This window comes from Azolla caroliniana, unplaced genomic scaffold (assembly GCF_043228905.1).
Source record: "Azolla caroliniana isolate FFs.n. ecotype wild unplaced genomic scaffold, voAzoCaro1.0.p SCAF_21, whole genome shotgun sequence".
In the NCBI taxonomy this organism is placed as follows: Eukaryota; Viridiplantae; Streptophyta; class Polypodiopsida; order Salviniales; family Salviniaceae; genus Azolla; species Azolla caroliniana.
In genome coordinates, this window is record NW_028230456.1 from 2,912,357 (window position 1) to 2,937,014 (window position 24,658).

General features: G+C 37.9%; 3 protein-coding genes across 5 annotated transcripts; 1 reads left to right on the forward strand and 2 right to left on the reverse strand.

Annotated features, from left to right (window-relative positions):
• The first annotated feature begins 3,039 nt into the window (after nucleotides 1–3,039).
• LOC147850323 (putative inactive receptor kinase At2g26730) lies at nucleotides 3,040–6,310 on the forward strand. The gene is made up of 3 exons (XM_087336327.1): nucleotides 3,040–3,249; nucleotides 3,571–5,153; nucleotides 5,374–6,310. The coding sequence occupies exons 2-3, from the start codon at nucleotides 3,683–3,685 to the stop codon at nucleotides 6,036–6,038; spliced, it is 2,136 nt and encodes a 711-aa protein (XP_087192453.1). The 5' UTR covers nucleotides 3,040–3,249; nucleotides 3,571–3,682; the 3' UTR covers nucleotides 6,039–6,310.
• A 3,652-nt stretch (nucleotides 6,311–9,962) lies between these two features.
• On the reverse strand, nucleotides 9,963–11,885 carry LOC147850324 (pentatricopeptide repeat-containing protein At2g33680-like). The gene has a single exon (XM_087336772.1). It carries the CDS (start codon nucleotides 11,883–11,885, stop codon nucleotides 9,963–9,965), a length of 1,923 nt encoding a protein of 640 aa, XP_087192898.1.
• A 1,830-nt stretch (nucleotides 11,886–13,715) lies between these two features.
• On the reverse strand, nucleotides 13,716–21,963 carry LOC147850325 (uncharacterized). 3 transcript variants are annotated; one of them, XM_087336296.1, is made up of 12 exons: nucleotides 21,706–21,963; nucleotides 20,584–20,778; nucleotides 20,215–20,326; nucleotides 19,835–19,877; nucleotides 19,607–19,673; nucleotides 19,372–19,524; nucleotides 16,876–18,367; nucleotides 16,567–16,768; nucleotides 16,136–16,500; nucleotides 14,932–15,961; nucleotides 14,418–14,510; nucleotides 13,716–14,330 (listed from the first exon to the last, which is right to left on the reverse strand). In XM_087336296.1, the coding sequence occupies exons 1-12, from the start codon at nucleotides 21,831–21,833 to the stop codon at nucleotides 14,266–14,268; spliced, it is 3,945 nt and encodes a 1,314-aa protein (XP_087192422.1). In that variant the 5' UTR covers nucleotides 21,834–21,963; the 3' UTR covers nucleotides 13,716–14,265. The 3 variants fall into 3 exon arrangements, with proteins under 3 accessions (XP_087192422.1, XP_087192421.1, XP_087192420.1); XM_087336295.1 differs by having other exon boundaries at nucleotides 14,932–16,485; XM_087336294.1 differs by having other exon boundaries at nucleotides 14,932–16,500.
• Nucleotides 21,964–24,658: the final 2,695 nt, after the last annotated feature.

Consider the following 24,658-nt stretch of genomic DNA (forward strand, 5'->3'; position numbering starts at 1 on the left):
ACGAGGGTTCGTATCTGTGATACGAATCACAGAAAAAAAAAACTTTCAGCAACACAAATGTGAAAAGTAAACATGTAAGACTTACATGCAGAGCATTCTTATTTGCTAATGAATAAGTTGTTTTTAAAAACTAAATAGCAAGCGAGTGAAAGAAATTTTAACAAACATAAAAAATTAATAATACGATATAATAATGATCAATCAACATAGGAATGTCATGCACTTGTACGAGTGCATGTAATTTTGGCAACCTAATTTAAACTAAAGTGCAAGTAACACACAAGAATATTGTTTTCTGCATACAAATTTACAATATCTAAAAGCATGAATGTTTGTTTGTGTGTGTGAGTGCATATTTTATTATTCTATTTGGACTCATTTTTCTTGTATTTTCCGACATTTTTGCTTATAATTCATTAAAAATGTTGGATACAATCTTTCTTTTCTTCTTTTTTGGGGAGGATGGAGTAATTAAATATATGATATTTTCCAAAAAAAACATAGCATGTGGCACTTATGAAAGATATGCATCATTCCAATTAACACCACCACGATAATGTGTGTGTGTGTGTGTGTGTGTGTGTGTGTGTGAGAGAGAGAGAGAGAGAGAGAGACCCATAGATCCGGCTTGGGGAGTTGAAGGTTTTGACCCATTCGTTCCGGGAGAAATAGCTTCGCACCACATAGCTGAGAGACAAATGAGTTCTTGTCTAATAGTTTTCATGTAGTACCACTATTGGTAAGGAAGATTAATTTGGCAGTTTTCACAACTAAGTTGTGCAGGCAAATTGTCCTCAGAGGTGAGTTGCCTTTATGTCAAGTTGTCTCACAACACCTTGGGGAATTTACCTTGCCATAGGATCCTTACTATTGTAATAAGAACATCATGGGGTTTTTGTTTGTCATGTTGTTGAAATACAAACACTACTTTTACAAGAGATGTTAAGATTCGATGTTGATTGTCAAAAGAAAACCCTTTGGTTACGTATTCAGCATTCAAGGAATGAATCCAACATTGGGAAATTACACAAAAGAAAGATATAGTCCTAGAATACAAGAAAAGTTTGAAACTTATATCGTGGGTGGGTGGGCAATAAAATTGAGAAAGGATCATTCTAAGGGTTATCTAATATCATCTGTCGCTTTTTAATTTAGCGTTTGTGAGAACATCGCTCAAAATATTAAACTCATGTGTGTATTCAATTATAAATAGTGGCAAGATGCAAGAAAGTTTGTAGGAATTTTCTAGTAAACCCCCATTAACTTGAGTTACATGGTCATATTTTCCCAAGGGAAGTGAGCGAATTAGTAATGAAATTTATTTCACGAAAATCATTGCATTTTCTCAAGATTTCATATTATTTCATCCCCAAGAAGGGAACTTCATCAAATAGGAAAGAAAATTTGAATGAACATTGGTCTTAATCACTAGCATACATGTGCTTACTGGCGGCACTCAATGACAACACAAACAAACAAAATGTTGGCTAAGAAAGTAAGGGCAAAAAGCAACTAGAAGTTCAACATACACAACCATACATGTTGTGTTATTGTGAAAAGGAAGTTCTAACCATGTGACTTGTATAATGGAGAGACACTTGGTATAATATGTAGGACAGCCATGATTGATGAACAAAAAGAAAGAGTAAGCCATGGCTATGATCACGTGAGAGGAAGAAGCGAAATTCGTGAGATAGAGTGAAGGAAAAACACTATACATTATATAGTGAACCATTTTTCCTTGGAAAAAGAATGTGATGACTAATTCAACCTTCACAAAAGACATGAATGGGATTTGATCAACTAACTGTGTTGATGATTATGAGAATTGAAAAAGCACCAATTCATTACCTCATTTGTCCCTTTTTGTCTTGTTTTTACCTTTATATTGGAGGCTAGCTATATACAATGTGTGAAGTGTTATTTGCACTCAAAGTTGAAAGATTTGTATATACATGTGTCCAAAGAAGAATATCGCAGTCCAATTGACCCAAAAGTTGTGGGATGTGGACAATTGCAACGACAACTCAAAGTTAAGTAAAAAGACAGAAAAGGGGAGAGTTTCATGTGATTTACCAATTCCATTTTTGCCTCGTCAAGGTTGCGTCAAATGTATGGACAAAGAAGAACAGAGCGAAAAGCAATATTGATCAGTTTTTTTTATGTTTTCCCATGTGTAAAAGAGCCCACTTTCCCTTTACATTCCCTATGGTTTGAATCAACCTCATTCAGAGGCAATCCCCATTTGCCAAAAAGAGCTCACTTTCCCTTACAAATCCTTGCAATGTGAAAGAATACGATGTTTTGCACAAGGAAAAACCTCAACATGCCTAGCTAAGAATACCATGTTTTCTTTCATCGATCCTTATATATCATGAGGAGAATTCATCTTCTCATTGATACTTTGGAGAATGGAGATGGTACTGATCAAGATTAGACAAGAGCCAAATGGATGTGTATACATGCATACATGCATACCCACACATCTCGCTAGAATATTCGGACATCTTCATGTGCGAGAGAAAGCCCCAGTTCGCTCGTATTTTGCCGACACGCATTATGGAGCTTTTTTTTGTGTGTGGGGGCGATGAGGAACCACATCGTAGGTAGTAAGGTTAAGTAGGGTATCGGGTTTTTCCCACACGCATGCGGGACAGAAAGGGCTCTTGCAAGTACGAGAGTGTGCCGGAGCAATGGGCATCTCTGGCTTTCTTTCTTTTCCGACACAAGCCATGCATTTCCTCTTCCTCTCCGATGATGCCCCCTCCTTACAGGTCGGAGAGGAGAGAGAGTCGGAAAAGAAAGAAAGCCGGAAAAGGGGGTTTCTACGGATGTAGTGTATTCGAAGAAATAGGAAGCGTGGGTCCGCGATAGATGTCTATGAGTGTGAGTGTGATTGTGTGTGAGTGTGGAGCCAAAGAAACACATGAATCCATCTATGTTGGTGTTGCTTGCACTCCTACCAATTATTATGACTACTACTACTACTACTAACTTTAGCTGCCACTAGCTAGCTATAACTATAGCACCTGCCACTACTAAAAAAGCAAAAAACCTAAGCCCTGTTTTTAGTTGTATGTATTTGTATACCCCCCCTTTCCTCTGCTTCTAAGAAGCAAACCATGGTGACTTACTTGCTAGCTCCACATTTTCTTCTCTCTTCTGTAAACATTTAACAACCCTCCCTTGTTGAAGAAGAGATGATGAATGTGGCATCCATGTGTATGGGCTTCCATTGAATCGGATAAGGTGTGTGATCCACGTTGTTGCAATCTTCCTTTGAAATCTCACATGAACAACTCGTAATCACTCTTATCATGTTCTTTTTATGCATGCATGCATGCATATATGTATGTATGTATGTATGTATGTATGTATGTATGTATAATGCAATCCTCCTTTGAAATCTCAGGTGAAGAAATCATGATCTCGCTTATGCATAAGCATTTCTTTTCTCCGTTGAAATTTTGATGAAAAACATGGGATCTTCTTGTAAAAGCATTTCCTTTGAAATCTTGTGAAGATAGCTTTCTGTTTATCTTGCTCATAATCTTCTTCTTTTTGGTTTAGGGCTCAAATTCTAGCTCCCCCAAGAAAACATAAAACAAATTGGATCTTGTTTGGGAGGAAATGGAGAAACTGAAACACTAGGAAAAGAAGAGAGACTTGTTTTGGCATCAGCATGAAACACAAGGCTTGGTTTCACACCCCAAGGCAATGCCTTCTTATGATGGTGATGTTTACAACATCATCAATCATGCTCTCAGCTACATTTGTCTGCGCGACCAACAATTCGGCATCATTGCCACTGTCCTGGTCCTCATCAGACCACTCAGCTTTGCTTGAATTCAAGGCCTCTTTGGATGCAAGTTTGAACCTAATGACTTGGTCAGGAGATGATCATTGCTCTGGCCTTTGGTATGGTGTCCGTTGCGATGCTAATGGCCGTGTCAACCGACTCGTACTCCAAGGCCTACAACTCTCCGGGGGTCCTATTGAACCCTTGGCTCGCCTGGATGGTCTCCGAATCCTTAGCCTTGACAACAACCTCCTCAATGGCTCTCTCCCTACAAATTTCTCTAATTGGCGGTATATGAGATCGCTCTATCTCTCTCGCAATGAGTTCTCTGGACCAATCCCAGACTCAATTTCGACACTGTCTCGGCTCTGGCGATTGGATCTATCCCATAACATTCTCTCTGGACAGGTCCCAGCCTCACTCACACAGCTCTCGAAGCTCCTCACACTCAAGCTAGACAATAACAAGCTAACCGGGCCACTTCCGAACCTCAAAAACTTTGTGAATCTTAAAGATTTCAATGTTTCTTTCAACCAACTTGATGGGCCTATACCTGGTTCTTTGTCAAACTTCTCAATATCATCGTTTCAAGGGAATGAAGGATTATGTGGTGTGCCACTCTTGGTTTGTGATACTAGCCAACAACCCACAAACCCTCATGGTGATGGTGGACAAGATAACCCTATGGTAGTATCATCAAGCCCAAGTTCGAAACCTGCATCAACTGTTTCGGTCGTAAAGAGCGAAAAGAGGCCATTTAAACTTGGAAGTGGTGCCCTCGTAGCCATAGTTGTAGGTGATGTGGCTGTGGTAGTACTAATCACTTCTTGTTTCATCCTCTACTATTGGAAAAAGTATAACCACGTTCAAGAGGTCCATTATTCGGAAAATGCTGACCGCAGTCATAATGATAATAATCAGGAGAAGAGGAAAGAAATTAAGAAGGAGAGGCGGAAAGACATTAAGGAGAAGAAGAAAATGTCTGACCCAGAAAAGCTTGCTTTTAACTATCCTAGCATGCAAGTGGAGGGTGAGAAGGGTAAGCTTGTTTTTATGGATGGAAGAAAGCAATTTGAATTAGAAGACCTCTTGAGGGCATCAGCCGAAATGTTGGGTAAAGGTTTATTCGGCACTTCTTATAAGGCCACGCTAGAGGATGGATCGGTTGTTGCGGTTAAGAGATTGAAAGACCCAACAACAGGGGGTCGCAAAGATTTTGAGCAACACATGGATGTTATTGGGAGACTCAAGCACCCAAACCTTGTTGCATTACGAGCTTACTACTATGCTCGAGATGAGAAGCTTCTTGTGTACGATTACTTGCCATCGGGAAATCTCTATTCTTTACTTCACGGTGTGTATCATTTTGCTACCCGAAAACTTCCTCATTCTCATAAATTCTGTCATCATCGATGTTCTCAAATCACATTTAGTAGCAATCATATTGTTCGAAAAATAAAAGCATTGTATGATAATGTTCATGTCTCATGTCGTTCTCTCACCACATTTTTAGTGACCTTACCAAAAACTAAATGCATGAATAGTGCAGTGACCTAACTTCTTGTTGGGTTCAGGTAACCGAGGCCCTGGGAGAACTCCGCTCGACTGGACAACTCGCATCAAGATTGCGGTAGGAGTAGCACGGGGCTTAGCATTTATTCATCATCAATGCAAAACTCAAAAATTGATTCATGGCAACATCAAATCAACCAATGTTCTCTTGGATAAAGACGGGAACGCATGTATATCTGACTTTGGCCTCATCCTCATGACACATTCTTCAGCTGTATTAACCAAGTGGTTGATTGGATATAGAGCACCCGAACTAAACGAGACCAAGAAAGTGTCACAAAAAGGAGATGTGTATAGTTACGGAGTTCTCTTGCTTGAGATATTAACCGGGAAACCTGCAATGCGTTCATTGTACTCCCACGATGACGGAGTAGATCTGCCGAAATGGGTGCAATCGGTAGTCCAAGAAGAATGGACAGCAGAAGTGTTTGATCTTGAGCTTCTTAGGTATAAAAACGTTGAAGAGGAGATGGTGGGTATGCTCCAAATAGCTATGCAATGTGTGTCATCTCTACCGAAGCAACGACCGCGAATGAGCCAAGTTGTAAAGATGGTTGAAGACATCATCGGAGGTTCACAGCTACAATCTCCTTTCAGAAGATATGATTCTTTCGATTCGATTTCCATGTCACCTTCTATATCCGAAGACACTGGAACAAGTCACTGATGAGTGATCACATGGAGTGAACCTTGTACCAATTAAGTTGATGGGCCTACTTTGGGGGTGATATTGGGTTGGGTGTGGAGAGATCCAAACTTCTGGCCTCGTATTCTAATTTCCTTCTTAATTACTTTTGTTTATGATTAATTTTGTGATTAAGAAGATAGTAACTGGGGTGTCATGATGCATTACATATGAGGTTAAAAATTATATGCAAAATGTGGACTTTGACCCCAAGGTTTAGATTTAATATAACATCTCAAACTAAAGTTGCTTGACTTTTGATGTACAATTGTGGTGCTGGCAGTAATTTGTCATGGAAGAGGATGTAGCTACATATTAATCTTTGAAGGCTTGTTTTAGACTTTCAATATGTAAAATGGAGCCGATAGGGCTTGTTGGCCTTTATAAACGTTAAAAATGTTTGATAAGGAGTTTGTTGAAGTATGTATAAGATGGATCAGTTCAAGGTTTAAATGATTGCCATGATGTATTAAATATGGGAGTTTCTTTAGTATTGTAGTAAAATGCCTAGTATCTCAATTTTTAGTCACTCATCTATTAATGAAGCACTAAAGCTCCCAAGCTGAAATCAGAAAACTATATTTCAATTTCTCTTTAATAAATTGATTAAGTCAATGATTATGTGAAAGCATTCTTAAAGTTCAAGATGACAAGGAAACAACCGGATGTCATTTCTTCAAACAATGGCTTCACCACCAGACCCATAATTTCAAGCCTAAAACTTTTAGTCTTAATTCGTCAACCTTGAATTGGAAGTTTGCCCAAATTTACTGAATCAAAGACATGTTTAATCCATTCTTTCATGTGAATTTACTCAACCAGAAATGTTTTCCTGGGATATCATTGCAGATTCCATGGACTATCTCCATCACACATGTGCGTAGTACATGTTGGCTAGAATTGTATATGGTTTGCAGAAATTAGAACTAAAGTGGGATCGAGGCAACTATTAAAATGTGATTCATCATGATAATCAAGCATTCATGCTTAAACAATGTTATCAATTATTGCAACATATAGAATATAAAGCGGCAAGGATGGGAATGGAAGTAATACCTTTTAAATGAGGAGATGAATTAATAAAGACATGAATCGCATTACATGTTGAGGAAAGCTCTGCATGACCGAGATGTCAGAGGCTGGAACTTAATTAATTATAATGCGCACACAAAAAGTATTGTAAATTAAAAGCAACAAATGCAAACAATACAAAAGGAATGCACTAGTGCAAACATTATATTTGCTCTTCTTAGAATCTTTATTTCTTAATCAAATGTTATCTTTAAAAATTTCTTAATCGAATGTATCTTGAAAAAGTGGAGCATAGCTGAGTAAAAAATTTCACTCTTTATATATTTATTAGGTGCAAGAATGTTTTTTTGAATTTCTTTTGTTTTAGTGTTATGACATTTAAGCATCAATTTTCACATGAATTTCTTGAATTCCAAATTCTTATTTCTTGAAAAGGATCATTCAATGTGTCTTGAGACAATTGAATTGAAAAAGTTAGTTGTGTTAGTTTGGGAAAGGTGCAATGGGTTTTTCCAATAAGGAATGTTCATCCCAAAGGTTCCACCATTCCTCAACAATGCTTCTACAAATAATATGTGAACCAACTTTGGAGTAAACAAAATGTTAGACAATGCGGTTTAATCTTCTCATGGGACAAAGACAAGTCCAAGCTAAGGAAAGGGAACATTTCTCATCATCTGTTTGCGACCATTTACTTACTACTTCCAAATGTTTCCGAATGAAACCATGTACTTGTCATGTCTTAACTGATTTTAGCGGGACGAGGTCATGCCACTCTAAGTTAGCATAAGGAGCCACATCTTCCTTCTATTACGCCAAATTTTTACTAGATACATTTGATAGATCCTTTTCTTGTCTCAAGTACATCTCAAGTGTGTGAAGGTCAAGAACGTACACAAGGGTATCAAGAGTGTGTCTATTGGAGCGAATGAGAGCACATATCCCAATACAACGTTTCACATTGCTTTTTCATTATTTACGTAGCTACCAAGAATGTTCACTTCCATGTGCGATCAGCTATTGTAGCTTTCTCGAATATCTCTTTGTGTTCCGTTCATCGAATTGCGTAAAACTAAAAAAAACTAAAAGATAAAAAAAAATGTAGTATTTGAGATCCTTGGCCATCGGTGTGATATTATCACTTCTATTCCTCCTCACTTCACTCGTATCTAATGATTTAGGTACGTCAATGAGCATGATAAATGAAGTTCTTCCCTAAGGGGGTTCCATGCGTGAAAATGTTCTTGGAATTGGGGGCATCCTAGAGTTTATCGTTTGTCAAAGTGTGTGAGTACATGTTGAGTTGAGGCTCTTTGTAGAGAAAAGAAGTGAGATATCACAAAACACCTCATCAAATATCAATGATTTCATATAATGTTTGGCGCGCACAAACTCTTTCAAATACTTTTGTTAACATTGAGATATATTTTTATTTAGCGAGCTTCGTCAAGTGAGTTTTTTTCGACAAAATAAACAATATTTGAGCATTTTTTTAATGGATTTTTTGGTTGAATAAGAAGCTATGTTTGAAAATGACCTTGATGCTCATAGATTCTGAAGGAGGTGAGAGGGGTGGGGACACAATCATAGCTGATGCATTCTTTGCTGCATTTGTTTTATTGTAGATTTTTTAATACAAGAAAAGAGTACAGAAGTTACCATTGTACCCTACACTAGAGGTTTTAAATGTACCCTACACTAGAGGTTTTAAATGCAACCCAAGAGGCCTTAGTTTTGAAAGGGTAAAAAGTTAAAAACCTTTGGCCTTGTTTAAGGGTAAAAGGACGACACACTTTCACATTTATACCCCGGTGAGCATTCGCACAAAGCCTAAATGTTCTGCTGTTGTGAACAACGCGAGATGATGTGGATAACTCATTCACCTGAAAAAGGTTTCTCCGTGGTACTTTGCTTCATCCTTTGGCGGCGAGGAGGCAATAAAAGTTGTTGGTTGTACTAATTTGTCCCACCATTTTGCGAGAATGGGCAAGTTACTTGTGGTCATTTATGTTGAAAAGAGAATTTGTTAGAAAAATGTTTGTGTGACTTGGTTGTTTGATGATAAGTATGTGACTACCAACCATTGCTAGTGGTAGTACCCCTGATCAGATTCTAGCTGTTGCACTACTGATGATCAAAAGAGATAGGATTTGTGTGTTGGCCAAGCTATGGCCATGATCTCACTCCAATGCACTACATCCACTAAAGTAAAGAAGTGTACCTACTCTAGTCTTATTGTTATGTCATCATAATTGTTTTCCATGTGTATGCAATGCCACAATTTATGAAGGGATGTACAATTTTGGCCTTAATCAAGTGTTTTGTGTATACAGGAAAAGGCATTGTAAATGTAGCATGGAATTCTAACTAGAGGGGACTTCCACCATTCTCACTGAATCTAACATAAGAATGTACTCACCGCTATGGGTTTTTTTCACACATATGTACATGATCTTGTGCTTTAGACCTCTTTCATTCTTCTACTCGCTTTTTTTTTTCAGTAATGAATCACATTACCGGTGGGGAAAACCTCCACATGAGGTGAGAACCCCACAAAAGAATGCTAATAAATATAATTTTGTGCTTAAAAGCACTCAAAAAGACATGCCTATCATCATTTTTCATTCTCCATTTTGGTATGACCATAAAATTCTTCTGGCAAGCATATGTAATCCATCTCAAGCCATATCCATTCCAACATCTCAGAAAGATACAGAGTTTATATATTCATAACCCATCCCATGTGTAACCAAACAGCAAGGAACACTTCACAGCAATCCAATAAAATATTATAACAAACACGATTATATCACAAAGAAATTCTTTTATACGTCACCAAGGGCTCAAATTTTTACTTGGATGTTTATAAACCCATCACATGCCCTTTAACTCTTCATGCATACCAGAAGATGCATATATATTTCCCATGCAAACATAGGCTGAAACACACTCTTTATCCAACTGTAATAACTGCTCAAATGCCCACCTCGCAAGATCTACATTCATACAGTTGCAACAACAGGCCCCGAGAAGAGTTAGCAACAATGGAAGCCAATGAGAAGGTGACACATTTTCAATCACATCTAATGCCTTGTCAAAATGTCCGACCCGGACTAAAAAATCGACCATACATGTGTAGTGGTCTAAGGTTGGAGTCACAGCATAACTAGAATCCATGGCATCGAAGACCATTAGCCCTTCCTCTAATAGACCAGCATGATTGCATGCAGTAAGCAACACTAGAAAAGTAACCACATCTGGTATCACAACTTCTATCATCATTTTATTGAATTTTTCTATAACCTTTTCAGCCTCGCCCATCTGGGCATATCCATCCATTAATGCACTCCAAGATACAACATCCCGGCATGGGAGTTCATTGAAAACTTCTTGTGCTTTTCCGAGCATACCACATTTCGCATACATATCCACTAATGTATTTCCAAGAACCATATCTTTCTTCCACAACTGTTGGTTCTTAACCTTGACGTGTACCTCTTCTCCCATTGCAACAGACCCTATGCTACCACAAGCTTTCAGCATGCAAATAAAGGTTATCACATCTGGTGAAAGTCCCTCATATTGCATTAGTCTGAAGCATTTTAGGGCTTCCTCATTGTGCCCATGTTGGGTATACCCACTAACCATTGCATTCCAAGATACCACATTCCTTATTGGAAGATCTTCAAATACTTCTTTTGCTTTTTCTAACATGCCCATCTTGGCATACATGTCCACTATTGTTGTCCCTAACAATATGTCTTTCTCTAGTAGACCATTGTTTCTTACTTCAATGTGAATCTCTTCTCCCATACCGATAAGACCCATGTTACCACAAGCTTTCAAAATACAAATAAATGTGACTGCATCTGGAAAAATATCATCCTCCTCTTGCATCAACTTGAAACATTTAAGGACTTCATCATTGAGACCATGCCGAACATACCCCATGATCAACGCATTCCAAGTTACAACATCTCGTTTTGGAATCTCATCAAACATTTCTCGGGCTTTTCCCATCTCTTCACATTTGGCATACATATCAACCAACGTGTTGTCGAGCATGATGTTTTTTGCATGCCTTATAATCAAGGCATGTATTTTTTCTCCCATCTCAAGAGACTCTATACTAGTACAAGATTTCAAAATGCACAGAAAGGTAACCACATCAGGGAGGACATCCTCATGTTGCATTTTCCAAAAGCATTTCAAAGCTTCATCATGCATCTGATGATGGCCATAACCAGAAATAAGAGAGCTCCAAGTTACAACATCTCGTTCTGGAAGCTCTTCAAATACATCTTGTGCTTCTCTTAGCATACCACATTTCGCATACATATGAACCAACACATTCCCGAGCGCCAAATTATTACACAACAATGTTTGCATAATGATTATAGCATGGATCTCTTGACCATTCTTGATAAATCCAATGTTGCTACAACATTTCAAGATGCAAATATAAGTGACTACGTTCGGAGATTGACCCCTGCTTTGCATTTGTTTGAAGCAAGAGAGAGCTTGGTGATGGAGGCCATGTTGGTAATATATAGACATGATAGAATTCCATGATACAACATTTGGGCATGGAAGGTTTTCAAAGAAAGCTATGGCATCTAAAAGAGCACCACATTTAGCATACATACTAATCAATGCATTACAAAGGCATATATCCTTATGTAAAACCTCTCTTTGCACAACATGGGCATGTATAGATTTGGCTATGGAGATCTCCTTATGCTCCCCACATGACTTCATCATCTCCAGGAAAGCTCTGCGATCTTTGGGCAAGTTCATCGATAAAACAGGGAAAGACTCTGCGAAAAGCCCCGCTTGGATTTTTCTTTAATTCCCCCAATGCCCTTGGCATTTTGAGGAAGGGAAAAGACTGACTGAGAATAGGAAATAGCAAAAACTCGGGGGCATTTCAACAAATGAGGAAAGACTTAGCAGTTATTTCCAGGGTTTAGCAGTTAATTTTCTCATCAATGAATTTTCTCGGTTAAATTGTTAACGACTGGCATGCTTAGAGATTAGTATGCTTGAAGTGGTGCTCTGGGAAATATGGTAAATCAGAGGCATTTTGATCATCTTCCCTTTGTATAATTTATCTCGTACTCTAAAAAGCATTTAGTAGACTAAGTGTTACATTCAAACCCTCTACTTCATCCGAAAATAGATTTATGTATATTTCTTGCAGTCGATCTCATCGAGAATCTTATTCGAACACATCAAGAAAGATGGTGCCCGTTATGAACTGCATAGAGAAATTTGTCAGTCAACGTGTTTCCACGCTGTGGGCAAACTTTTAGAACAGAACTTTCTGATTCCAAAACACTCATTGTGATTGTGATGTTTTTGTACATAGTGCACAAAGTCAGAACTTTTAAGTCCATGTCATTGGATTGCATTAGTATATTGTATGCCAATGTCTAGCTCTTGACGATTTCTTTAGTCTAACGTCAAATTTTTCTTTCATCCAAAACCAGTGTTTCAACTTCTATATGCTTGAGCATTTGTTTTCTCTGTCCTTTCAAAGTTCATTAAAGCTCCTTGTTGAGGATAATGCCTCCAACATCATTAACATTGAGCACTACAAAAAACACAAAATAGAGAAGTATATTTAGTATGAAAGCAAGAAGGTTACACAACCTCATAAGTTCAGAGACATCACTTTCTGCTTTCATTTGCTGTTTACATGTAGGTAGAGATGAGAAATAGTTTAACTTAGGTGTGAGTGATGTGATGAATGTACTAAATGTGGAATAACCTTCCACGAGGTACAAGTTACACCAGAGAATACCAATAAATGGTGTACAATCTAGATTAGCTAGATCAAAAAACGAATTATCAAATTGATATATGAAAACCATGTTAGGACTAGTGTGAAAAGCTAATCACTCAGTAACATGTACGACATCATTAGTTGAGCATAAGAGCAGGATTAAGATATTGAAAGAATGATAAAAGACACAATGAAGTGTAATTACTGTATTCATTGAAGTAGTGTGGAACCCTCAAAATAGTTTAATCCCTGCTATAAACGGTCAGCATTCTTTCTTATTAAATGGTAATGCATCAGGTTTCTTCTCATGAGCACCCATAAACACACTTTAACAATTTACACATAGACAGCAAGGCATTATCACTTTTGCACATCATCATCCTGATCACTTCCACATGACAAGGTTTAACAAGGAACGATGTATATCCACTCACATCTTACGGCAGTAGCAATGGGATGGATGTTCTCCATGATGCAAAGTATTGCAAAGTATTGCAAACAATTGCATAGTATGTGATACAACCACACATCTAGCTCAGGGGTATCTATACAATCTCTATGCTTACTCTTGCTAACATAATTTATCATGTAAACCACATGTTTAGGCAGCAATATGTTTAAAAAAAATTGATCGATTTTTCACAAAGAAACAATTTAAAAGTAGTTAGTTCCAGCCAATCCAATCTGAACCGACCTAAGAGATATTAACATCAGCATTTCAGTGTGAAATAAATATCAACACGCTCAAATATTTTCATTACAATATGCATAACTGTCATTTTCTTCAGTTGCAAACCAGCTTAAATACACCAAATTTGAAGAGCAAGAGACCAAACAAGATCAGTGTCAACTGGTTTTTAGGCACCTTTCCAAACATTTAGATCAAGTTGTTCTACAAGAATGTTTGCAGTGGATCAGGATTCACATTTCCCTAGTTTTATATTTCCAATAAAGACATACAATTTTGCAGGGTATCAGATCTAAACAAACAAAAGTAGAAGAAGGGCTTAGGATCTGATTCAACAAAACTAGAATAACTGTTTCTGATCTAATACCTAGGAATCATTTTTTAAACCAAAGTGGCTCCTCTTAGCACACTCCTAGCTAGACAAAATGGTCAAATAGATTCTCACAATATGTAGAAGTTTTGAATGTAAATGTGTAAAATGTAAAAGTCTTTGGTAGCTTGTAAATGTGTAGAAGTTTTGGTACTTCAAGTTAACTATGGAACATCATGTGAGCTTCTTCAGTTGGCCAAAAGTTAAATGGTTGAGGTTGGAAGAATAGTATACGTAATAAATGCACATATCCTTATCTTCGATGATATGGAGAATTCCATTTGTGACATTTATGTATTGTTCCTGTGAATGGAGGTGGAGGCATTACATCTGATCATACTGACTTTCCTTCTTTGCCTCGACTCCGAAAGTTTGGAAGGGAGAAGAATGACCTCGGAGCTACTCAAAGAAAAACAGAATTTTTCAGTCAAAACTAGATACGCATTATAGAAGCGTTGTATCAAACTTTCACATAAAAGTGAGTACCTTTCAGGCGTGTGCTGCTCCCTGATACATGATCATCCCTTAGCTTGAAGTTAGAAGGGGGTGTTGGAATAGAGCTCCTTAGTAGTAATTGAACTGCAGTTAATGAAGTCAAAATCAGGTCCTTGCAACATTTCTCACTTGGAATGCTGCCTACAATCTATTAGGAATGATTGCTAGAATAGAGCATGTTCATGAGGATGCCCACATAGATGCTGAATGCAAGATCATGTGAAATTGCATAACTGCAGCCGCGATGTAAATCCTAAGCCAAATAATATGGAATTCAAAAACCATAATGGGAAATGCAAGTCCGATGCGACTTTTTAGAATATTAAAGAAATTGAATACTGCAGGTGCAATGTAAACCCTACATCAAATTCATGCCAGTTTTTGAAAAGATGGTGAGAAACGGAAAACTATTCACAATTAAAAAAATCTAGCAGTAATATAAATTGCATAAGAAATCTATGAAACTAACTAGAGTAACATCAACTTGAAATCTCAATTCCTTTACCTGGTCCTTTCTCTCGCATATTGTCATTGACATTATGTGCACCATTTTGTCTACTGAACTCCTTCAACATCCTATCGTTCATTCTCAACTTACGTAGATCATTCACCGACTGAATCTTTGCTTTTGGGTCTTCAAAGTAATCATCACCTCCTGAGGTTGTCGTCGCAGAAAGACAATCTGTTATGATAACTTCCGGAGTGCCACGGCTTTTCCGAGCAAACTTTAACAACCGTTTCAGACCTTTGGCTGGCTCCTTGGGTGGCACCACAACAACTGGCTTCTGAGAAGAGTTTGTCCGCTTCTTATGGGTGGCATCAATCTCAGAAGCATATTGCACACATGACGAATCCCAAGAAGCTGGACTCGGAATAGAGGGTTCTGACACTCTAGTGTTAAACACAACACAATGATCATCATGAATACTAGCTACTGCGGATTCCTCTGCACCCACAGAATATTGCTTTGATATGGTAAGTTCATCGCAAACAAGATTAGCATGAAAAGATGTTGAACCAGTGGCTACTTTCTCCCTTTGCAATGACTTTGCACTATCAGCAATGAGCTTTGATACAGTGCTGAATTGTTCTCCATCATGGACTGTTCCTCCTCTGTGAGATTCTTCGATAGATGTGTTATGTTCTCCCTCGTGAACTGTTATTCCTCTGTGAGATGCTTCTACAGATGTGTTATGTTCTCCTTCATGAATTGTTATGTCTCTGCTAGATTCGCTTTGAGCACAATCTTCTCCATGGACAGTTGTATGTTTTTGAGAGTCTCCAGTGTTCAATACATGCTCTGTTTCCAAAGTGCTGTTATATAGTTTGTGTTTTCCAGATTCTATGGGGAATAATACTGCAGGACATGCTCTTTCATTCTTGAGTGACTCTTCGTGTTTTACTGAAGATGTATTTACTGGATTCACAACTTGATACATGGAAACCAAAGACAAACTACCATCTGAGTGATGTGTTGTTACTTCTGCATCTGAGGATATGTCGAGATCCATTTCTGCCTCTTTTTCTCCCATTTCCTGAAAAAGCATAGATGCATGATTCTGAGATGTTACGCTCTCATCAATGATGTAATCACTCTCATCTTTCACACTGATAAGCTGAGCATCTTCATCCAATCCCTTTACGCGTGTTGGAGAGCAATATTCATTAGAACTTTTCGCTGTAATGTCAACAATAGAAAATTTCTTCACCTTCACAAAATCAGGAGAAGTTCCATGCCCAGCATTAGACCCCCTCTGTGGAAATGACTTCACCTCATGGATAGGAGCAACAGCACTTCTTCTCATCTTAGCTGGAAGAGGGATCTCAGGTTTGACCTCTTCCTGTAAACTCAGTGATATTGGCATCCTTCCATTATCTGCTGGTGACATGCTGGCATGTGTATTCTTTCTTGCTGTTCTATTGCTAGAATTATTTGGGGCACCAATAGACTCTAGAGGGAAATCTTTAACTACACCTTTGGAGATACTATCATTCTTTGGATGCATATGACTTGAGAGAGATGACTTAGAATGTAGCTTAGAATTCTCCTTTTTCAAGTCTGAGAAACAAGAAACTGAACATACAAGTTGGTTACCCCCCATACTAGAAGAAACAGATGGCTGATAACCTGAAATTCTACCTGTTGTTCCAGTGGGTGCAGATCTAGGCGATATTGAAGAAGCACGCATAGAATTACGAGGAGTTGTTGCAGATTTCTGGGAAGACGAACTAGCTTTTTTTATTTTGTGAAGTTTTGCAGACTCTTTAGTTGCTCGTGGAGTCAATGGAGGGGAAGGCGGGAGATTATCCAGTGATTGTTTGCTGTTCTCCTCACACAAAATCTTAGAGAAAGGAAGAAAAATATTTGTCATCAACACATAACTCACAGCACATACAGGAAGGAAGAACACCACGTAATAGAACGGCACATATAGAGGTTAACTTGTACCTGAGATTTATGCATATTGCATGGATTCTCTTTGAGATCTGCAAGTTTTATTGCACGGACTCTAAGATTTTTACCTTCTTTTGATAACTTAGCTGTGGTTGCATGCATCTCTGCTTTCCTTAAATCCAGAGTCTCCTCCATTAATCTGAGCTTTGCTTCTCTTTCGGCCCTTTTTGAAAGGTGTTCATCCATCATCTTGGCATTCCTCAACTTACTATAATGCTCATAACGCCTACCAAAAAAATCCTCACTTGAATTTGAATGGTTAATCATGCTAGCAAGAGCCTTCATGTTACTATCAGAGGGCATATTCCAAGAATTGATGATAGATTCTCTTGCAACATTCACACAGCCTTTGCTGTCAATAGAATCCTCTTCCATAGAGTGACTAGGTTGGTCCTCTTCATCTAGAACTCCAGTTCGCTCTGATAACTGTGTATCTCTTTGGGCTGTAATTGGAAAAGTGGGAGTAGCATATTGTCTTGATTCAGGCGAAGCACAATTTATATCTGAAGTTGCCATGCCCCTAGGTATGCTTGTCACACTGCTGCTTGCACTGGATTGATTATTAGCCACGGGTCCATGAGCTGAAAATGTATTCTCAGTTACGGAACTTACTCCTCTGAATCCCTCTGTAGACTCTACATATTTGTGTGATCTCGAAAATTCCTTTCCATGAGACTCCCTCTTAGAGTTGATTTTTCTCAACACTTTTAAGTGCTGTGGTGCCAATGTTTCCTCTTGGTTGTGTAGTTGAAAATCTAAACTTGTGTCAAAACTACAAATTGAGGGTTCCTGTAAAACATGAGGTACCACATGTATCTGCGACGTGAACGACTTCAATTCACCTTTCAACGGTACATTCTGATCATCCATGATAGATTGGTTGCAATCTTTTGCCACAAAACTGTTTCTCAGTTTAACATTTTCAGCCTTTGAGCTGTCTGAAGAAATCCTGGAGGTTTCTTGTTTCAAGGATCGCTGTTTTGTCAGCGTTTCATTTGGATCCTTGTGTTTGCCTTCAAAAAGGCTAATAGCAGCCTGCACACTTAATCTTTTTGAGGATAAAGAAGGTTGAAGTTCCTGATTATGATAACCCATCTCGTCTTCATTGTCACTGCCACTAGCTTCCACGTTGCTATTTCTCTCCTTAATTTCTTGTCCTTGAGAAGAGAAATAGTTAATGCTACGAGATGTTAAAGAGCCAGAGCGACGGCTGCCAAATTTTCCAACCTGAACTTTCTTCAGTGGAGACATAGACCTCCTCCTTGGAGGTGTTCTTTGAGGAAGAGTTCTTCCCGATTTTGGTGGACTATTGCCCAAGAGCTCGTCTGACAATGATTGTGCTAGATTATCATATAGTGACATTGACCCTCTAATTTCCTTTTCCCCGACACTAGACTGTAAGAGTGCTTCATTTGTTTCCTCCATAAAATTTGTGTGCATTTGTTGTCTCTTTCTTGAGAGCTTGAAGAACCAAATACATGCTCTGCTGCAAAGTTCAAAAAGTAAAACAGAAAAAAACGAATAGCTTAGAATAGTTATGGCATCTCTCATTATGAGGTTGTACAATTGCAACAACTACCAGACCACATTAAAGAACTAGGTAATTATATAATGTCATTATAAGACAGATTCAGAAATAAGACACCCTGAAATAGCCTTTCAACTTTGAAAAAACACATTTGGCAGAGACAAGCAATCTATTGTAGCCGACCAGTTGAAAGTTACTCAAAACTGAAGCACCTCACTGCCCCACACCAATGAAAAGATGTGCTCTTAATTCTTCCTTGATTTTACTACTAGTATGCAATCTCAGCATTTCCATTTGTGTTGCATTCTTTTCACTGACTGTTTTTACACTGATGCACCACACTGGGTTCAGTGGAAGGCTGCAAGAGTTGGACGCCAAAGTAGAACTAGTTGCTGTGACGATGACGGGCAGAAGACTGAAAAAGCTTTTTAAGTCTCAACAAAATTTGCTAAGGACATTGTGGTTAAAATCAAAGGCGTAAGCTGCACAGAATAGATACCAATTGAGATTGTGGCAACCACAAAAGGATTAAAGATCAAAATATTCACAATTATCCTGGAGAAAGAATTTGAATCAAGATAAATGACCTCTAAAGGTCAGACACTAGACCGCTTATACAGATCATACACGTAAGAATTGCTGAGTATAATATTTAAATTAAAGCAACCCAAGTGAGTGGAAAAGCATTACATAAAGAGTAAAATATACAATATTATGAACATATTAATTACGATCTAAACATTATACAAATATCAAAACATGAACATAGAACAACACATAGATCCTAAATTAAACATGCAAATATCACATCTACATGTATGCCTCTGCATGTGTATGCAAGTTTAACATCAGAAATAGAGTCAACCAACAATAAACCTGCACATTTTAATATAATACACGTAACTATTAGATATATATACTCTACAGTGGAGATTAATCATCAATGAGGAGTAAGTATTTACCATAGGCGGTCTGCTCTAAAAAATTCAGCAAAAGACATCAAATCTTCCATAATATGATAGTCAAATCCAGCTTTGGCAGCTCGAGAAAAAGCCAAATTCTGTTCTTGTTGCAATGCACGTAGTCGTATATCCATTGCTTTGACAAGCTGCCACCTATGAGTAGGATATTAATATGTATGAGAATTATAACACATTTATTAATGAGTTCCATGACGGATTCCAGGAAAGCGCTTACTTGGACGCTTCTACTTCATTGCTGATTGGATCGTCATAATTTTGTCCAGATGGTGTAAACATGACCTCTGGAATTCAAGGGTAATGATTTTAGCACACAAGAAAATACAATAGAATTGCATTCTAAATGCTGCGTTGGGTTTTAAACTCATACAGATGTAATTTTCCATTGTTAAGATTTTGTGAAGTAAAAGCACATAGAATCCATTCACAAAAGAGAACCACATACCAGTATTGGAGAAGGGATTGGCACACAGAGCTGGATCCTCCATCTGAAAGACAATAAATTTTTAGGTAACAGTTGGCACAGAGCAATAAACTTATAAAAGTACATCCTCCAGCAATCTTGAATCCAGAATGATCTCAGATCTAACCATATGGAAGCATTTAGGACATAAATTGTGAGGCACCTCCATATGGAATGATTAAGAGGGTAAACTATAGGCTGACACCAAAAAATTAGATCAAAATGACTGAATTTTTTTTTCGGGATCAATTCTACTCATCTTGTAACTTAAATAAAGAGTTAACTACATGATTAAATTGCATGATCTATTCAGGAAACCTCCTAATGCATAGTTAGTTACAGGAATGCCCATAAGAGAACACCTGTATTAAGTTGCTTGCTTGGATGTTCCGCACTTGCTCCAGCTGCAGTAATTCATCCTCAATTGTTTTAACACGCTCTAAAACCTCGGGAGAGCTCACGAATTCGACAAGTCTATAGACAAAACAAAGGCAGAGGTCAACCATCTACTCAACAAATCCTGGCAACTTTTTTCAGACTCAAATGATCCTTAAACGAATGTTTGATCTTGATTGATGTGAGAAACAATCCCAGCAGATGTTTTAAAATAATTCAGAATCATGTTTGAGAATAACATAAATAAGTATGTTTGAAATTATCCATAACCATGTTCGAAATAACCTAAAAGCATGTTTGAAGTGAACTAAAAATATATTTATTCTTTGCTTAACCTGTTTATAGTCTTCTTGGTGAACCATGGCCTTCTTCCTTGATGAATGTGAGGTCTTTCCAGTCTTATTGAAGTAGAATAAGAGTTCTTTTCATAGAGTTCTTGGATGGCGTGAATATGTGATAGAAATGGCTTGAAGAACCCCGAGATAATCTTCTCTGCTTCACCTCCTGCAGATATAGAAAGCTCGCACATGCTGCTTGTGCAGCAGACAACGAAATGAGACATAAATGCACAGAAAATTAGAGAAATGCAGACTGCATTGAGGTTGAAAAACTTGCATTTTAAGGGATCTAAATGCACTTACGTATTTTAGGATCTACAGCAGAAGAAAGAGATGAAAACATGGACAATCGCCGGCCAGGAAGACTTGCAGTTTTTAAAGATCAAAACAAGATGGAAACAAAAACAAAGGAAGACGAGAGAGATAACCTAGACCAAAAACAAAGAGCAACCTTTTGAAGGATGGAAATAAACACATAGAGAACATATACAACATTAGATATGAAAACACTTGCATTTAGAAGATCGAAACAGAAAAATAGAGAGGGAAAGTTGAGAGAGAACATAAGGTCACCGACACAAAAATTATACAGAAAGATGTATAATATGAAGAAGTCGCCACAGCATTCTAACACCTACAGAGATAAATTAGGTGAAAAAGACTTGCATTTTGAAGATCAAAATAAATATTCAGAGAGAGAATGCAGAATATGAAGACAGCTCCGTGCATATGGGCAGGATATGGAGAAGAGAGAGAGAGAGAGAGAGAGAGAGAGAGAGAGAGAGAGAGAGAGAGAGAGAGAGAGAGAGAGAGAGAGAGAGAGAATTACGAACTTTTCGACGATTCAAATAAACACGGAGAAATGTGACAGGGAGACAGAAATCAAAATAAACATTCAGCGAAAGAATGCAGAATATGAAGATCTCTCCGTTCATGAGCCAGGGGAGAGAGAGAGAGAGAGAGAGAGAGAGAGAGAGCATATTGGCATTTTGAAGACCGGAATAAATGCAGCCCGAGATAAGGCGGGACGGAGGGAATGCAGGTAATAGAGAACTCTCCGTGGAAATAGGCATTAGACATATCCAAAAGGAAAGGGAAAAAGCACAGAGGATAACTCACATGGAGGAAGAGGAGGAGGTGTGATTGTCCTTGTTGTTGCTGTTGCTGTTGCTGTTTCTGCTGTTGTTAGAGGAGGACGAGGAGGAGAGGTGGAATTCGACGTAATCCAGCAGGATATCTTCGTCCATTTCTTCTATCTTTGAAGTGGAGCAACGAAGCTATGGCTATGGCGGAAGGAAGGAAGGAAGGAAGGAAGGAAGGAAGTGAGGTCTGCAGAAGAAAGATCGAATGACTCCAGATCTTCTCTCTCTTCTTCTTCTTCTCTCTCTAATCTCTATACAATTCTCTTTTATGCATGCATGCGTGTATGTATGTATGTATGCAGGTAGGTATGTGTTTTGTATGCATGTATGAATGTATCCAGATATATATGTACTGTGTACATATGTTACGTATGTATGTATGTATGTATGTATCCAGATATGTTGTATGTTGTATGTTGTATGTTGTATGTATAAACTTCTTTTAATGCATGCCATGCATGTATGTATACATGCCCAAGTGTATGAAGTTATGTATGTATGTATGTATGTATGTACATCCCACAACATTGTTGTCGACAATCCTCGTGGAATCGTAAGAACATCTACGATTACCGTTAGTACTGACGATGGTGGTGGTGCTACCTGGTGGATCAATACACTCCCAATACCTGACGACACCATACACCTAACTAAAAGCATTCTTGGAACAAATCTCATTGATTCAACATATGAAGGACTCCTCAAAAAGCATTTGTTGCAATTTACACGTGCTCGTAGGAGCACGTGAGCACTAAAGTCTCTTTCTCGTTGAAGGAATGCCACCATCCACAAAGAGATATCAAGTGTGTGAAGCCTTCATAAATGTAGACTATTTAATTAACACTACCCTAGAAATACCCTAGTGCTTGTTGGTAAACCAACATTGAACTAAACCGATGATGGATTGTTGCATCAAAGAAAAAGGCAAGGATAGCATCCCATTATTCCAAACAATGCAAGTACCCTCTCTTGGTTGGCCACCTTATGAGACTCTAATAAATGTGCTCCATAAAAGAATTTATTCTCCCAACGATCAAAGGTATACAAATGAGAGAATGACAAAGGAAATTCCAACTTTGTAGAATGGGTGTATCATTGCATACAATGGATATGTGTCAAAGGGGCATGTTGGTGAAAAGGGAGTGGACTAGGTGTTCACAAGAACCTTGATGGCATGGTAAAATATCAAGACACTAAATATTCTCCCAAGGCTCGATGCATAATAGAGTCCATAAATTAGAAGTGTCAATAGAAGTACTCAACCTTTGCATCTCTAGGTTCATAACTCAAAATCTACCTTCCAACTTTTGGATAGTTATTGAATGCCAAACCATTCGTGTACAAATGTCTATAAAACCACCATTTCTCAACGGGATATGTTTGTAAGTCATCAATAAAATACATTATCACGGAGCATCACATCCTACAAAAAGGCAAGGTGATATGTTGTAATCCATGCACTTTGGGGAAGTCACTCCTCATGGATCAAGCAGGAAAGTCAAGCACAATGATAATGTCATGTTCCTAAATATGAACATGAATACCATGCAACAAATGCAAGTGAATGAAATCTCGATGTTTTGAAACAAATAGAATGCAGCTAACCCATTCAAAGTAGTGGTGAAGAAATCGGACACATTTGGGTTTTTCAGGTGTACCATGACATTAAGGTATCCATGTGGTGCAAAGAGTTTGTATCTATTTGCTATGACAAGAAAACAACAACAATCCAATACACAAGGAAATGCACAAAATGTTCCCACAACCTATTTGAAAAAGTATCACTTTGTTTTTATTTACATAGAAGACTATCCTACGTGAACATATTAAAAAATGTGCCCCCACATGTTCACATGTCACAACTACAAGGGAATGGGTCCCGATCAATGAGGAGCGTGATAAGGAACATCCCCAATGTTCTTTCATACATCCCGATGTTCCCCCATGTCCCATCTTAATACGATTAGGATCTTTGTGTTTCCTCCCTCTTTCTTTGCGAGAAGCTTTTCTCTGCCTACATCATAAGAATAAATAAGTGTCTATGGTTTACACTATGATTTTTGTGTATAAATTATCAACACCTACAAAAGCGGATGTCACGCGTCTTAGCCTCTTGGAACGTTCATCTCATTCTAAGCTCCCTCTAAGGACTTCATATCTCTCTCTATTGATCCAAGCAATTTATTCATTCCATGTATATATATATATTAAGAGCTAAACAATGTTAAAATATAAAATTTCCCTACACCAACTCTAATTAACTCCTACTAGTGTTATGTGCACTCACACAATGACATTGTTCCAACCCACGACATGCATGATGGTGGCCTTCATTGACTACTACTAATGGAATTGTTCATGCACACAGGATATTGCCCCATCCAAACATGCAATATGGTTATGGTCTACATTTGTTGTTAACGCCCTACCCTTTGCACGTCTTTGGTATGAACAAGTTGTTGGATGTTATAGTCATCGTACCCAAGTAAATAATGTCACGTGTTGTAGGTATTACATTCCTTGCCATCTGTCTTGATCCAAAGTTGTATACTCTTTATATCACATGTATAGACATAGGGGTAATCACATGAAACATGATTGCATCATTATGAATACGTTCAAATGTGCTCAAACTCTACCTTGATTGTAGCAATGCTACCTTCCCATATATTTTTCTTTATCTAATGAATATACTAAAAAGCAATCAAAATACACCTTTGTTTATCTCTTGTTGAATGAACATAACTTTCTTCTAATAGGTCTCACCATTACATTTTTATTGTTGATTATCCTAGAACCATAGCCATCTACCTCAACCCTTTATATGATGTAACTTGTTTGTCACATAATTAATATTATTTGTTGTAACTTGTCATACAACCATTGGCATTATTTACATGATAGTAACAATAATAATCCCCTTTTTCATA

What these genes read in the sequence shown, in the direction of transcription:
- LOC147850324 (XM_087336772.1), bottom strand. Translation starts at nt 11,885, where the DNA reads ATGAACTTGCCCAAAGATCGCAGAGCTTTCCTGGAGATGATGAAGTCA.
- LOC147850323 (XM_087336327.1), top strand. Translation starts at nt 3,683, where the DNA reads ATGAAACACAAGGCTTGGTTTCACACCCCAAGGCAATGCCTTCTTATG. An exon ending in TCTCTATTCTTTACTTCACG is followed by an intron (nt 5,154 to 5,373) that starts GTGTGTATCATT and finishes TGTTGGGTTCAG; the next exon opens with GTAACCGAGGCCCTGGGAGA.
- LOC147850325 (XM_087336294.1), bottom strand. Translation starts at nt 21,833, where the DNA reads ATGGACGAAGATATCCTGCTGGATTACGTCGAATTCCACCTCTCCTCC. An exon ending in AAGCAAGCAACTTAATACAG is followed by an intron (nt 19,878 to 20,214) that starts GTGTTCTCTTAT and finishes ATTGTCTTTCAG; the next exon opens with ATGGAGGATCCAGCTCTGTG. An exon ending in TATGCGAGAGAAAGGACCAG is followed by an intron (nt 14,511 to 14,931) that starts GTAAAGGAATTG and finishes CATTAACTGCAG; the next exon opens with TTCAATTACTACTAAGGAGC.